Below are 16,253 nucleotides of genomic sequence, written 5' to 3'. Positions count from 1 at the left end.
TCACCATATATTAAACTGCTTAGCCAATCTTACTTCTCTTTGTCCAATAGATTCTTGGACACATTCATCCGATGTCGAACCATTATCAAATGTAAGTACTGAGATAGTGCGAAAGTGATTCCCTAACGTCTGACTATTGTACCCCAGTAATATCGATATGCCAAGAAAAACACAACAACGTTAACCGATTATCAATTGCAAGAGCTTAGATATCGGATAGTGTGAAAGTGATACCCCAAAGTCTGACTTTTGTATCCCAGTATTAGCGATATGCCGAGGTCCAGAGGCAGTTTCATCGAAATTTGCACATTCATCGAAAGCAGTAAAGAAATCATCTTCATAACGCGTGAGTTCGTCTCCTCGACCATAGTAATTTAAGAAAATAAAATATTATGAAAATCTCGACTATATGGAACAGTCTAAAATGAGGGAGAGTCTCTGATTTGGGGCTCTTAATCGATCCAGAGTTGATATAAATCAAGTATGCAGATCAGTTTGGGCCACATGCATATTCGTTGGGGACGGCTCGGTCTATGCGTGCCTAGTAGGCATTAAGTCTGTTTATCCATCCCGATCTTACTGGTGCCTGAACTACTTTTGTTTTCACACTGGCCAACCAATTGTTTTAGCTAAAAAGGTTTCTTTATCCATTCTGATTTGGGGCTTTTTATCGATCCATAGTTGATATGGAATCAGGAATGCAGATCAGTTTGGGCCACATGCATATTCGTTGGGGACGGCTCGGTCTATGCGTGCCTAGTAGGCATTAAGTCTGTTTCTCCATCCCGATCTTTTTCACTTTTCACACTGGCCAACCAATTGTTTTCGCTAACAAGGTTTCTTTATCCATACCACAAGGGCTACCTACTAGAGCTTTGTTTCTACACCTACTAGAGCTTTGTTTCTTCATCGTGTATGCTTTCTTCGTCGAGGTGGTAAAGACGACTTCGCTGGTCGTCGTTGCTGGTTACGCCCAGGGAAGAATTAATGTATTTCGTTGAGATTCACGACAGACTTCAACTCAGATCTATCTTTTCGTGTTGTTGGGATTGTGGATTGAAGGATATCCTCGAAGAGTTGTAGAAGGCTGATAGTGTAGAAGGCTTTCGACAGGTCAAACACCACTAGGACTCATCCTTTCACAGAGCTTCAGCTGATTTAACCCCTGAGAAAAGCGCATCAAGAGAGGTATTACAAGGCTGCTCTCTGACATGTTGAAAACCACAGTCAACTAACCAGTCGCCAGGGTGTTTTAATACAGCATGGATATTACGTAGGGCCCAATCGACTTAGATGGTTTGTCGTTGTTGACATCAGCAAATTCAGCTGGGGTGAAGGGTTGTGGTACGTCAGTGGCTGGACGTTTGCGAACAGCGCTTCGTTTCGCCTTGTCGCTCTGGGTGCCCAATAAATTGCCGACAAAGGGTGCCGCGTGTGCACCCTTCAATTTCGGAATATGTGATGTCGGCAAACTTAATCGCAACCTATCGGTTCTACGTATAGAAATTACCCGAATTATTCGGTCAAGGGATGTCAACTAAAGAAAAATGTACTGAGCATCGCTTTACTTTGTTGCTTTTGTTTCTATGACTTTTATTTTCAAATATTCTACAAAATTAATATTAAAAATTTGAAATTTAAACAAATATCGATTCAGAAATAAAAATGTAGCGAATAGATATATAATCGATTAAAAGCATGGTTAAATGAAAATATAGAATGTAATAAAAGTACATTTTTGTACTTCTGGAAAATTATTATAGTTTTTATTTATTTATGACAATCTATAAATAGAACATTTCAAACTTATTTACTCCGATCACTAATAATGATGATTTCACTTATTATTTATAGAATATTTAGATATGATTTGTATTAAGTATGCACTGTATAGTATTATTGTGTAAATCTATTGTAAAAATTATATTTAATTAAACTAATAAAAAAATTAAACCTTTTTTTCTATATAAAATAAAAACACAATTTTTTTGTATGTAGTTTTTATTAAACTCGAAACATTTCGTTTTTGTTTATTATGCAATTTATGTCTTATTTTTTAAATATGAATTTTACTTTTACGATTTTATCAATAATATGGAACAAATTATTTTCTTTTAAAAAGTAGGCATGATCATCGTTTTACGTTCATTTTTTTCTTATTCTGTTTTTATTTTTTTTTTTAGCAAATGGTAACAAAGTGTTTTAATTATAAACAAATTATGGGAATGAGTAATATAGGTAGGTAATTTAGATTTAAATATTTTTATTACAGTTTTATAAAATTAAATTTTATTTGAAAATAATTTAGTTTTGTTTGGCTTTTTTTAAGTTTGTTAATTTTTAGCATAAACTATAATTTCAAAACATTTACAGTTGGTATTTAAATAAAAGTTTTAAAGGCTATTAAGTTTAAACAAAAATAAATTGAAACATAAATAATTAAAAATAAAGTATGTATGTAGTATATCTTATAGTCAGTTTTCAAAGATAATATGTCAACGAAAAATTCTATAAATGTTTTGAATAAGATCTTATTACACTGCGAAAGTTTTAGAAATTTTAATTGGATTTTTTTTTTTGCAATAAAAAGAAAGCTGGACTATACTTAGTCCAGTTTATAGGCTAGAGTTCAGATTTAGATTACACTATAATCCAGGCTACACCATAGACAATTACTCATACTATAGTCCAAATTATAGACTAGAGTTCAGACTCGATTTCGATTCGATGCTCCATGGCTAAGATCGTAATTCATGTATTCTGAATCGTAAAGTATTGGAATGAAATTGCATCTTCTTTTTCTTACGATTTCATTTTGTGTTTGAATAACTTTTTTCGATCGTTGCGTATGTAAATGCGGAAATTTAATCGATATCTAGAACTGGTGCTGCTGTCATACTGCTTGATCCTTCAGTTTCGACAAGGATCTTATCTGCCCAAATGGGTGTTTCTTAATGTAGCAACATTCACCTATTTCCCTGAAAAAGATCTCAAACTGAAAAAGAACTCAAAACTGACAATCGAATTTATGAAATGCAGAATAGCACTGAAAAGTTTGTATGGTTGCCTTTAAGCAATTGGAAGGATTTTCAATGGAAAATTTGTGGATATATTTAGTTTATAGGGTGGATCATTAAAGTGTATTTATGAATGAATATTTAGATTATTCGGTCAAATACCTAGTGACTCTCTGCAAATGATATCTTCGGCATAGTTGCTTAACATATTACTGCACTTCAGTACTTATAATCATGGTCTTACTATATTGACTGTCTGCCGACCTCGTTCTATTTATGTTTAAGCGTATTTTTTAGTAACGACCTACTTACATTCTCATCAATATTTACTATCTAATGTCATATCCAGTTCTAGCCATTATTTTTTGTCCAGCTACTCAAAAGATTTACTGACGATTTCGTGATTGAGATGTTTAAATTCCTCTTATTGAAAAAGCTGGAATGATCACCAAGGTAAATGTTTATAAAACCGCAGAGGTTATAAATTTTTGACTTCTGGTTTCTAAACAACCACAAATGAAACTAGTCGCTAGTTGTCGGAGAGATTAGTTGACATAGAGATGTAAATGTGAAGAGTGTGACGGGTCGAGCGCCGCAAGGACCGTACGTTCGCTGGATTATGTAATACTATTATGGTTACCTTCGTCAGTAATTATAGCACCGCTCAGTAATCAGCACGGTTATGATTGTTCTGAGAGTGCAGGGTTGCAGCGCCTCTGGTGTTGAGAGTAGGCGAATTAATTAAAGTTTTTATAGAAATTTAATTATTTTCACAAATTGATTTTGAGTAGAGATGGCTGGGGATCGAACTGAGACTACAATTGTCATGGCATGTTTAGAATTTAAAGGAGCTAAAAATTTAACTACAGCACTTGATTCTATGTCGAACCCCGACAGAGACAAGGCGAATAAGCATCGTAAGAAAGGTCCAGACAGACCATATGTTTTTAAAACGAGCGAAGAAGAAGGTCATCATCATGTTGATGCTGAAAAATTAGGATGAACCGAGAGTTGAGTTCCTTACAAAAATCCTCAATTTGTCAATGTCAACCCTAATAATACCCGAGGTCTGGGAATTGAGTAGGGTTGTTCCCTTGCAGAAGCCAGGGAGAATCTTAAAGGCCTATCTCCCTCCTGTCACCAATAGCCAAGACACTTGAGGCACTAATCCTCCCGGAATTGCAACATCATCTACATCCGGCAGATCATCAACATGGATTCCGTCTAAAGCACAGCACAACGACAGCTTTAACCGCCATCACAACACAAATTTTGCCATTTACTTAATCAAGCCCGACCATGTAAACGAACGGTCAATCACGCCATACCCTTCAGATATATTTTTACATCTAATCTCTCGGACAACACTAAGAGATGGCTAGTGAACTGCATGTGCGGACGACAGTTATTCGTAGAGTTTAGGAACAAGAGATCCAATATTCGTAGAATTTAACAGAGAGTACCCCAAGGTGGAGTCTTTTCGCCGAAGTTAGAACCATTTAGAGGCATTTCAGGAAACATATTCGTCTGTATGAGAGCAACATCCAAGAACACCAGAATAACATAGATGATGAAAGCTCATACACAACAGCTTTAAATACTATCCACCAAAAAGCGTTGGAAGACTCCATCAATTCCCACCGCAATAGTATTATAGTGAGAGGTCATCAACCACCCGTTGTATACGAGCAACGAAACCGCATCGTAATATATTGGCACAACCCTACTGTTCAAGAATAAACGACACGATTCAAGATCTCTGTCCTGAGTGTGGCACAGGGCCACACAATGTTCAACATCTTTTAAACTTTCTGGAACCTGAATCCCTATGGACTCAGCCGATAGATTTGGCTAGTCTACTGGGTTTAGATCAAACTGACTTGGATAACCTGAGGGAAGAAGAAGAGTAGCGAATAATTTTAACTATATATACGTGTAATTTCAGGTGTCGATACTACAACAACAACATCGGCGTTAGACACATAGATTTCCATGTCTGTTACATTTTAAACAATATTATCACTAAATAAAATTTGTGATAAAAAGGTCATAAAACTTTTCAGTAGATTTCATTCCTTGATTTTTGCATTAAAACTTGGTAAAAAGTTTAAGAATAAAATGAAAAATAAACTAAAATTTTGTTTGTTTAAAAAGTTTTTTTTTTTAATGGAGCAATATAAATTATAAAAATTAAGATGTATACAATTTTTAAAATAAAACAAAAAAATTACAATTAAATTGTGAATTTTTTCTCGAAATTAAAAAATAAGCAACCATAGTTGGAGCAGAAGTAGAATAAAAAAAGTTAAAGTTAAAAGAAGGAAGATATTAAAAAAATATATATAATTTACAATTTAAATACACAAACACTTAAAATTTATAAAAAATAAAAAAAAAATAGGAATATGTTCTTAAGAAATAGAAAAAAAAACTAATTGAAGAAAAAAACAACATACAATATTAAAAATAAAACAAATTATTTTATAGAAAATATAAACCTAATAAGTAGTTTTATAATAAAAAAAATAATGGGCAAAATCTGATAACTATATACTAACGATACTTAAATTATGAACTGATTATTTGTGGAGTGGGTAAATAGAAATACAATAATAACTTTAGAATCGTTTTGTGTGTTTTTTTTTTGCGAGTTAAAGGGAGGATAATAACGAGTTGTATTTAAGCAGGAAGGATATTAAATTATAGTATAAAATCTTGTGGTGGTATTGTATGGAAGTAGTAAATAAATGTTCAATTTAAAATTTGTAATTAAATTAATGTTTATGGAATAATTATATTTATTCACAACTTTTATTTTAGTCTTGATGTTTAATGTTATTTTCACTTTTTAAGATGATTTTCTTTTTTTTTTGAAACAAGACTAAAAACCTTCCCTTTTATACATTTATGTTATTATTATACTATATAAAGTTATTCATTATTTAATTAGTTTAAATTTTTGTTTTGAATTTTATACTCTTGTTTTTGTTTTTAATATTCCTTCCCTGTAATTTATGTTGCTGCTATTGCTGTTCTTCTAATGATATTTGTTTTTCTCATTTGAGTGTAAGTGTTTAAAGTAAATTAAAAAGTAAACTGTAAACCTAATGTTAAATTAAAAGAAAAGTTAAAAGTAATAACCCGAGCATTCTTAATTAAGATTCTCTCTCATTATGTAGATGTATGCAATATGTATATAAATATGTAAAAAATAAACGTAGTAAGAAATTTTAGAATAAATTATACTTAAGCCATGTATATAAAAGTATTGATATCGTCATCATCACGACGCATATACTTATGTTCGATCAGCCACTCTAATTGTTCTTTAATCATTTTTTTCGACGGTAAAAACATGTTTTTCAAAATATCAATTAATTCGGCCTTTTTGGGAAGAAAGAAAACATCATAAAGTAATTTATTAATATTAAAAATAATGTTTGTGCAAAATTTTTAAAGTTATTTACCTGTAATGTTGCATTATTCATACGTTTACGCATTTTCATTATTTTTATAATGGCCTCTTGGACACGCAGTATACGCAACTGAACTATAGATTGATTGTCTTCTTGTATTGAACGTTCAGTACTTAATTGTAAGCGACCAATTAGATTAAGCTGTAAACCGAAAACGAATAAGAAAATAAGCTTTAACTAATTATTAAAAAAAAAAAAAATAGTTGCTTCTATCTACCTTTCCTCTGCGTTGTGATTTATTATTTTTAACCACTGCAAATTCTTGATTTACATAAAATAATGTATTCTCAGCAAAATCTTTTGGTGTTGGACAATTGGGCTCCATTAATAGAATTTGTTTTTTCAATTTAGGAAATTGTACCAAAGACCACAAAGTACGTCTTAATTCGGGATCTTTAAATATAAATAATTAATTTTCAAAATTAGTTTATCTATTAGAAATCTTATAGATTTTACCTGGCAATTCAGTTGCTAAACGTAAATTTTCATATGATATTTTATCTTGAGGCCTTTGATTCCAAGCGAATAGTACTGCCATTTGAAATGTTGTGACATCGAGATCATAGCGACCAAAATTATTAACAAATGTTATTGTGCCATTACTCATGTGATGATACCACTGAAGTTTACGGCCGGAATGTTTTTTCTTATAGAATTCTTCCACATCGGGTATATAGTCTTCCAGTTCCAGAGGCAAACTAACCGAAACACGTTCCGAACAGCGCGCCCATGCACCGGCATTTAGAATTTTAATATTAATGGCATCGTGACGTCCAGTCGAATTGCGAAATTGAGTATTTAAATCTTCACTGACCTAATTTTGGTGAAATTGTAATTCATTATTTAGGTGTCAAAGGAAGTAGGAGCCTTTAAACTTACTTTTATGTCTTGGAACATGCGAGCTAAACGATTGACAGAATCGGCGGGCATGCCAACTTCACGTAGCCATTCAACGATATCTTCTTCCCTTTTCGCTGTCAGCACTAGTACCCAATATTAGTCTAAATGCAAGATTAATAAAATTTAATTATCATAAATGTTTTCGAAGGTTCAGAAAGTCGTAAAGTCCAGCAAGACCCAATATGAGATCGAAACTAGCAAGCTTAAAAATATCTATATATCATCTATCAAGCTATCTATCGAGACTAGCATCATCTATCAGAAAATGCTATCCTAATCTATACTATCTAGTATCTTCTAAGCTATCTATTCTACTATATATCTATCTATCTATCATCTATCTATCTATCTATCTATCTATGTATCTATCTAGTCTATCTATCTAACATCTATCTATCTATCTATCTATCTATCTATCTATCTATCTATCTATCTATCTATCTATCTATCTATCTATCTATCTATCTATCTATTATCTATCTATCTATCTATCTATCTATCTATTATCTATCTATCTATCTATCTATCTATCTATCTATCTATCTATCTATCTATCTATCTAATCTATCTATCTATCTATCTATCTATCTATCTATCTATCTATCTAGCTATCTATCTATCTATCTATCTATCTATCTATCTATCTATCTATCTATCTATCTATCTATCTATCTATCTATCTATCTATCTATCTATCTATCTATCTATCTATCTATCTATCTATCTATCTATCTATCTATCTATCTATCTATCTATCTATCTATCTCTTGTTCCCTCTTATATGCCTTTAAATATAGGAGAGGGAATAAACTGAAGTATTGCTTAGAAAATATAACGATCGTAATTCAAAATTTCCAATGATTTCTATAGAAAATAAAGGTGGTTCTTATTGAGAAGACCATTCTTCTTTAGAAATAGAATAAATAAAATCCCACCTGTACAACTTACCTTCTCGTTAAATGAACTTTATGATAACGCATAAATACATCCTTGTTATTAACATATTTTAGCACCAACAGGACATCCCTTAAACGTGCATCGATTTGTTCGCTAGTCAAGCGTTTACTCAACGGTGTACGACGCAACAACATGTCACAATAATTGGCCAATAGTTCAGGACATTTACTCTCAGGAGCTGTATATTTAACACCACGATTCTGTATACCCGTTGGCAATTCCAATTTGAAAACACTAGTATCATTAACAACCGTTTTAAATGCCTTATCGCGAGCCGTTAGGAAACGAGGATCATCGTTGAATGCATTCTTAACCAGAGTACTAAACTTGGTAAATAGTTCGAGTAGACGTTCTACATATTTTTCCGAGTCTTGAGTGATGATTTCAGAGGCGGACAACATATCGGCTAGGCCAGCTGAAACAATATGATTTTCCAAATCACGTAACATAGTATCCACCCCATTGGGTACACGATCCAAAAGACGAAACATTAGATTCAAACGATCTGTTTCGTATTCTTTAATGAGCGGTGCACATTCGGCTATAATGGTGTTCATGTGATCGCCCACCAAAACCTTAACACAAGTTTGTGCCAATATGGCATAGCTGCTGGGTTCCAAATAACGTTTAGCCCTTGATTCTTCCTCTTTTAATTTGGAATCGGCATATTTCATAAAGGCCAAGACGCCATTCGCTTGTTGCTGTTCTGTAGCCTTAAGGCGATAAAATGAAGTAGTGGCTTTTAAATAAGCTGCCTCAAAATTTTCTCTATATATTTGTAGTTTATCTTCGGGATTCGAACAGAGATTAACATAGCTTTCCCTAACACCAATCACCAGCTGGGCATCGTAGGCATCACCGTTGCGCTCGGCGTGTACAATTTTCATAGCCGATTCTTGTAGACGATCTTTGATGTCTTTGAAAATGTGCTCATTCCAAGAATCCAACATTAGTTTCCGAACAATACTGTCTTCGGTGGGATTCTTTTTGTTATTGTTGTTGTTATTATTATTGTTATTAGCTGAAGACGACGATGAGGTGCCAGCGGCAGCCGAGGATGTCGAGGCAGCTGCTGCCGAGGAACTTGAGGCGGAAGTTGATGAACAGCTGGAGGAGGGTTGTTTCAATTGAAACCAATGCTCCAATTGGCGAAAAGGCAAAGGCAGGTAACTGGATTGTGTAAAAAACTTGCGCCATTCTATTATGTAGGTCGTAAGCAAAGCATGTTCTCCGCGTTGTGACTGCACTTTGCGCTGGGCATGGGCTATAAACTCCACCACATCATTGCGCAGACAATCGTAGATTTTGGCAGCTCCCTTTTCATCCCACAAACACACCAAATGGACGCCATAAAATAAATCCTGCCACTCAACTTGTGATACTGTTTCCTGCTTCAGCAATTTCAGAACAATAATACGCATATCCGGCCATACTTCCTCAAAGGATCGTTGTCCTTTACCCTAAACGCCAACAGGGCACACAATGTAATAAAAAGTAGGAAAATCAACAACAAAAGAGATTTCAAAAAAATGAAGATTTTTTCAAGGTTTTTAATTAAACAATAAACTGCTCGCTACTTACCTTTAGCATTTTTTCTCAAGTATAATTTTATTTTACACTTTTTATTAATTATTATTCATTTATTTACTTGTTGTGTCGAATGGTTTGTTTTTTTAATTAAATTTAAACTTTGCAAAATTTTTATGTTTTTTTCGCTAAAGATGACATTTAATTTTTAGCCTTTTTCTTGCACAAATACTTGTTTTTCTAAGTTCTTTTTGTTTAAAGTTTGTTGCTCTTTTTGTTTATATTTATTTTACAACAATAAAAATTTTGTTAAAATTCTAAAAAGTTTGCAAAAAATTATAAAGAAAAAGAATTTTTTTCTTTTTTTGCGAATATGCAAAAATTCTACTTTTCGCCGCTATTTTTTCTTCTCTTCTATTTTTCTCTTGTTTGACATCTATTGTAGACATATGATTTGACAGCTCGTGTCAATTTTACACCTTGACATTTGGATGTAAATGTTTACCAAAACATGCCAAGAATTTAAATGTAAATAAATTTATTTTATTTTTAACAAATTTATTGTTAAAATCAAACATGATTTATGTTTTTGAGTTCTATTACGTATTTAACGGGTTAGAAAAAGATTGATTTTTGGTATTAAATACTATATATGTATGTATATCGGGTTAAACATTGTGCTATAAATTTGCTATAAAAAATAGTGATTTTGTTAATAATTTGTTATTAGAAAATAATATTTTTTATATTGTCGCATAAAGGGTCAATCAAATTTGTACATGTAACATGTATATCGACGATGACGATAATATGTATGTTAACATATGGTTCAGATTTGTAGATCAGTTCAAAAGTTTTGAGGAAAATAAATTTTATACTATGAAAGCTTAAAACTGAAAACTCACTTTTTTGACTTAGAATGTTTTTGTTTGGAGGCGTCGACATACATTTCGAATAATGTATAAAACACAGTATTGATACGAATATAGTAACTAAAGTTAAAATAACTCGGAGAAGAAAGAAAATATAACAGAGGCTAAACTTTTATTTGAAAGTCGACAGATTGGACTTATGGATGACACAACAAATGTTTAAACTGTAAAACATTTCGAAATCGGATTTTCGATTTTAAGGGCTTGATATATTGATGTGATGAATAAGTTCTAAGGCCAGATTCGGATTGAGCGCAGCCCAATCCTTCAGAAAAGTAAATCTTGCTATAAATAAAAAAGATAAAAAAAAATAAAAAACATAATGGATGGTATCTCGATAAACATTATGCCGATTTTAAATATTTTAACGGATATGAGTTTAGTATGTCCAAATTAGAAACAAAACTTGTTTTGCAACAGCAAATTATCCAAAATAATAGAGTTCAAAGTAATTTTTGAGAAAGATAAAACTCTTTATCTTTTCCATTCTGAAATGTATTTTTTTATGATAAAGAAAATAAATTTATATCACGGCTTTGGACTTGTTTGCTAAATTTTGATGACAAGTCGACTATTATGTAGAAGTCGATTATTGAATGGTTTTTATTTACAAAATTTTGATTCCGAACACTATTTTGTTAGATCTTTATTACCTTTAAAATATCCGAAGTAAGCGAAAATACCGTTACCGTTTTAATACCGCAACCAAACTCTACAAATCTATCTAGATTTCTAAAATTTTTCGATTGTTATTTTATTTTACCATCTCTAATGTTTACTAAACATAGTTTTTCTCAATTGCTATTTGACATTTTCAAATGTCATTAATGTTTTTGCTTTCACCTTCTGTTTCTCTCTTCTTATTTTTTTCTTGAACTACATTCAGTGTTGCCATTTTGCTTAGTTTTAACCCAAATTGGTTATTTACCAATGTGTAGATGTGAATTTCATTTATCTTAGTTGAATTATGGACCCATCCTCAAAAAACATGATAAAAATTTTATTGTTTTTATAACACTTGTTTATTCCAATTTATATATAGGCAATAATACGGACTGACTTTGGTAGATTGTAATAAGGATTCAGCACACACATATAAACATTTGTAGCTCTAAGACCAATATTTCGATCTGTTACAAATAGAATGGTAACTTCTTTTTAGTTCTGGTAATTTTTTTAAAGAAATTTGGTTATAAAAATTTTAAAGCTGTGGCAACACTGTGCCTACATTGCATTGTTGGTATTTTTGTAAGGTTTTATTTTTGTGTGAATATTTTTTCTTTCCCATTGGTTCTTCCGTGTTGAAATTTTCTTAATTAATTATTATTTTTTATTCTATTCAAAGCATATTACGAAAAGCCAACATTATTACAGATAAAAAAACAAAAAACCAATTGTTTTATTATACTCTGTGTGGGAATTTATTAAAGAAACAATAAAAAAAATATTTTTCATTAGACAACAAGTTAAAGTAAATGTAAAATGACCATGGGTGAGATGCCAACACCGTCACTTGTCTTGCCCGTAATATTGAGACCCATATTTGCACAGGTAAAGTCACAACGTACAGAGTAAGAACATAGTATGACAATCAATTACTGATTAAGTAAAGCAATGTAAAAGTAGTGAAGTGTTAAAGAATTTCCAGAAAAAATAGGTCATGTACAAAAATGGTAATTAATTGAAAATTTGAAATGTTTTTGATTTCTCCTCACAGTTGGAGCGACGAGATGTGGGAGCTGCTCAATCGCTGCGTTCGGCTATCTTAAAAACAGAACAAAATAATCCAGGATTTTGTTATGATCTTATCATGGCCATTACACGTAGAGCTGAACTGAATGTCAATCTAAATGAATCCGTTTTAAGATTACAAGGAAATTTACCAGAATCAGATTGTAAGTTTTAATGGCTTTGTTATGTTTTGTTAGTGAATTGTTATTAATTTAATAGGTATGTTTTTTTTCCGGTTTTAGTAAATGAATATCGTCTAACCCGTACCGAAGAACCATTCCAAGAATTGAATCGCAAATCAGTGGCTCTCAAAGTTATTTTAAGTCGTATTCCTGATGAAATTCAAGATCGTAAAACATTTTTGGAAACTATCAAGTAAGTTTTACAGAAGTGATCAATCAGTCAATTAAAGTCCAGTTAATCCTGCAGAGTTAATGAGGGTTTTAAAGTCAAGGCCATTTATAGAGACAATATCAAACAAATATTCACAATATTTTATTATATTTATTACAATAACAAAATTATATATGTAATCTTTGCAAATATATCTTCCAATTATTCTTTTAGAACCGAAAATTCTCTAAAATGACCTAATAATATAGAAAAGTCTTATGCTGACGCATGAAATTGTCTAAGGAAATGTTCATGTTATACCTAGATAGATAGATAGATAGATAGATAGATAGATAGATAGATAGATAGATAGATAGATAGATAGAGGATTACATTTAAATTAAACCCAAACTTTTCTTTATTATAACATTGTACTTTACTTATAACAAATTTATTTTCTTCATTTACAGAGAAATTGCCAGCGCTATTAAAAAACTATTGGATGTTGTAAATGAAATTGGTAATTTCATACCCGGCGTCACTGGCAAACAGGCTGTGGAGCAGCGCAAAAAGGAATTTGTTAAATATTCGAAAAAGTTTAGTACAACACTAAAGGAATACTTCAAAGAAGGACAGTAAGTAAAAATTTCAAAAACATATTATCTTTATTGCTTTAAACTAAGGAGGAAAATCTAGATATTGCTATTAAAACAAAGTCTATAAAATCTATATCTGCTATAATGAAGACTAATTTGATTATTTTCTTAATAATAGAAAATACAAATACATATGGTTTATCTTTAAAACACATAGCGTGAGAATAAACTAATATGAGCCATTGTTATCATTATCTTATCTAGTTTGTTTTGGTTATTATTTTTAATGTTTTTTTTCTATATAAACATTCCTTTAAAGTGAGTCATAAGGGTAGTTTAGTTTTCTCAAAATAAATTAATGTTTATACATATCAGAAGATTGTTTACTCTTTTTGAAGTCCAAGAAGTCCAGGGAGTATAATTGATATTATTTTTGTGACTTATAAACATAAACAGGTGTCTCTAATATTGGTTGCCTGTGGACCATATGGTCAAACAATTGTCCCCTTTTTTTTGTTTATATAGGAATTGCTCTGTTCATACCTGACTTACAACAGTGTGTTCTCTACGATTATGACCTATTCTTTGGCTTATTTGATGGTTTAATATTTCTGTCTATCTCTTGATGGAGTTGCCAAATAAACAGTGGCCATTTAATTTGTGTGGCTATAAACAGAATTGGTTCCACAAGGGTAGTGGGTCGTTTCCAGGGAACTCTGTTGTTGAAAAAGCCGAAAGCCAGGTGTTCATGTAAATCACTTCGACGGCTTATATTTGCAACGAATGTGAGAAAGACTCATTCGTGATCAATACAAATGGATCCAAGTCTACAAAAGAAAGAGTTGCTGTCATTATTTTGTCACTTTAGGAAGTTGCTTTGTACACGATTCTTATTATCGAAAATTAGAAACAAATTTCGAAAAAAGCTCTTTATAAAAAGTGTTTAAATAACAGTTTTAATAGAATATTCTTTTTTAATTTTCTTCTCTCTCTTCCCAGGCCCAATGCAGTATTTATAAGTGCCCTGTATTTAATACGACAAACCAATCAAATTATGCTGACGGTAAAAAGTAAATGCGAGTAGAAAATTTAAGTGCTTAAAATTAGAGGCATTTTTTATTTTATTATAAACTTCTTTTTCTTTTAAATTAAAAATTTTAATTAAATACAATTATGATGAAATATATATAATTTTATTAAATAGAAGAAAATAATAAAATAAAATGAAAACACAAACAAAATAAAAAAATCCTTAAGAACTTTGTAAAAGAAAAAGCTAAAAAATAACATAAGCAAGAGAGAGTAGCAAAAAACATTTATTTAAACAAAAAAAACCAACACAAATACAAAGAAAAACAAACAAATACAAATTTAAATTGAAACCAATAAAAAATAAACAAAAACTACAGAAAAAAACTTATTTACAAATACAAAAATATAAAAGAAAAAACTATTTATTTTTTATTTTCTCACTATAAAAAAACAATAAATTTAAAAGAAAAGTTAAACAAAAACAAATTATTTAAAAGTTATTTAACAATTTTTTATGTAGTTTTTAGTATTATTACTAACAAAAACCAATATATATTACAATTTATTTATAAAAACGAAAAAAAAAAAAAAACAAAACAAAAAACATGAAAAATATGTAAATATTTAATTATTGTCTTAAATTTTGTTGCTCGTTCGTTCATACATTTGTTTGTTTATTTCAATTAAATAATTTTACTTGATATAATGAAGTAGAAAACTAAAGAAAACTCTTAAATTCAAAAATTAATAATTAATAAAACAAGAATTCCCAAAATTGTAACAAAACAGCATTAAAAACAAAAAAATAAACACTAATTTTATTGTATTAAATGACAAACTGAAATCAATTCAATTAATAATTATTATAAAATAGTAATGAAATACAAAATATATATTTCCATTATTTTAATTTTATGTTTCGAAAAATCTAAAAACGAGAGAAAGTAAAAAGGAAACATGTAGTATAATGATACTAATATACTTATGACAAATAAATGTATTTATAATCCATTTTAACTTAAAATATTCAAGTGTTTTAAATGCAAAAATTTAGAGGGGAGTTTTAAATTATTAGGTTAGAAATTGGCTTCGAAACCGTAACAAAATGAACGGGCAGAAGACCGATAGACGTGCTATTTCACTTTATAAAACAATTTTGTTAGAATAAATCTCTTGCAAATCCGATCAGGCGTTCCTACTTCATATGCTATTAGTTAATGCATGAATAGAACTAAATCCCCCAGAGTATGCCCGAAACGTTGCAGCAGCAAGCCCTGGTCTCCTTCGATTTCAATACTAAAGACGAATACATTCAAGGCAATGTGGTCAGATTAGAAGAAATTGAATTAGAGCTTCATAAGGTGTATATACCGCCAGCAACCAGTTGTCCAACAGGCTATCCTTAAGACATTAACAGTCCTTTAACCTGGTATATGTGTCTGAAGCTTAAGGGAATTGAAAAGCCATCATTAGACCTTTCGATCTTGTTTATGGCAATATAAAGGAGGCATTTGATTGGCAGAACAAACTCACCTTTTTGATGACGATTCTCCACAAGATATCACAGCTACCGGTTTCGATCAACAATACAATGTTTGTCTAGAACGATCAAACGATTTTATCATCTATAACGGCTTCAGATCACGCAATTAGTTACCTACCAATACCCTTTCAACGAATACCAGACAAAGGGAAAGGTCCAAGGATATCAACAGATTAGTAAATGAGATATAAATGGAAGAGAACTGCTAA

The 16,253-nt window shown here is 31.0% G+C and overlaps 2 protein-coding genes across 3 annotated transcripts; one reads left to right on the top strand and one right to left on the bottom strand.

Moving 5' to 3' along the window:
- Window positions 1–2,369: 2,369 nt before the first annotated feature.
- On the bottom strand, window positions 2,370–10,289 carry LOC119606818 (cullin-5). The gene is given in 8 exon segments (XM_037960425.1): window positions 2,370–6,401; window positions 6,485–6,634; window positions 6,711–6,886; window positions 6,950–7,307; window positions 7,373–7,459; window positions 7,461–7,494; window positions 8,342–9,810; window positions 9,932–10,289. Coding segments are annotated over 8 exon segments (2,421 nt in total). The 5' UTR covers window positions 9,941–10,289; the 3' UTR covers window positions 2,370–6,263.
- Window positions 10,290–12,038: 1,749 nt separating this feature from the next.
- Window positions 12,039–15,525, top strand: LOC119606827 (programmed cell death protein 10). 2 transcript variants are annotated; one of them, XM_037960461.1, is made up of 6 exons: window positions 12,039–12,057; window positions 12,155–12,360; window positions 12,527–12,704; window positions 12,783–12,915; window positions 13,344–13,508; window positions 14,469–14,745. In XM_037960461.1, the coding sequence occupies exons 2-6, from the start codon at window positions 12,292–12,294 to the stop codon at window positions 14,551–14,553; spliced, it is 630 nt and encodes a 209-aa protein (XP_037816389.1). In that variant the 5' UTR covers window positions 12,039–12,057; window positions 12,155–12,291; the 3' UTR covers window positions 14,554–14,745. The 2 variants fall into 2 exon arrangements, with proteins under 2 accessions (XP_037816389.1, XP_037816388.1); XM_037960460.1 differs by lacking the exon at window positions 12,039–12,057 and having other exon boundaries at window positions 12,064–12,360; window positions 14,469–15,525.
- Window positions 15,526–16,253: the final 728 nt, after the last annotated feature.

The sequence above is a fragment of the Lucilia sericata genome, unplaced genomic scaffold (assembly GCF_015586225.1).
Source record: "Lucilia sericata isolate MDLA Ls3-8-SP2 unplaced genomic scaffold, ASM1558622v1 Contig000626F_arrow, whole genome shotgun sequence".
Lineage (NCBI taxonomy): Eukaryota > Metazoa > Arthropoda > Insecta > Diptera > Calliphoridae > Lucilia > Lucilia sericata.
This window is presented reverse-complemented; position numbering and strand designations above follow the sequence as displayed.

Coding starts and splice junctions, on each gene's coding strand:
- LOC119606827 (XM_037960460.1), top strand. CDS start 12,292: ATGACCATGGGTGAGATGCCAACACCGTCACTTGTCTTGCCCGTAATA. Junction 12,705..12,782: donor AAATTTACCAGAATCAGATT/GTAAGTTTTAAT, acceptor TTCCGGTTTTAG/TAAATGAATATCGTCTAACC. Junction 12,916..13,343: donor ACATTTTTGGAAACTATCAA/GTAAGTTTTACA, acceptor CTTCATTTACAG/AGAAATTGCCAGCGCTATTA.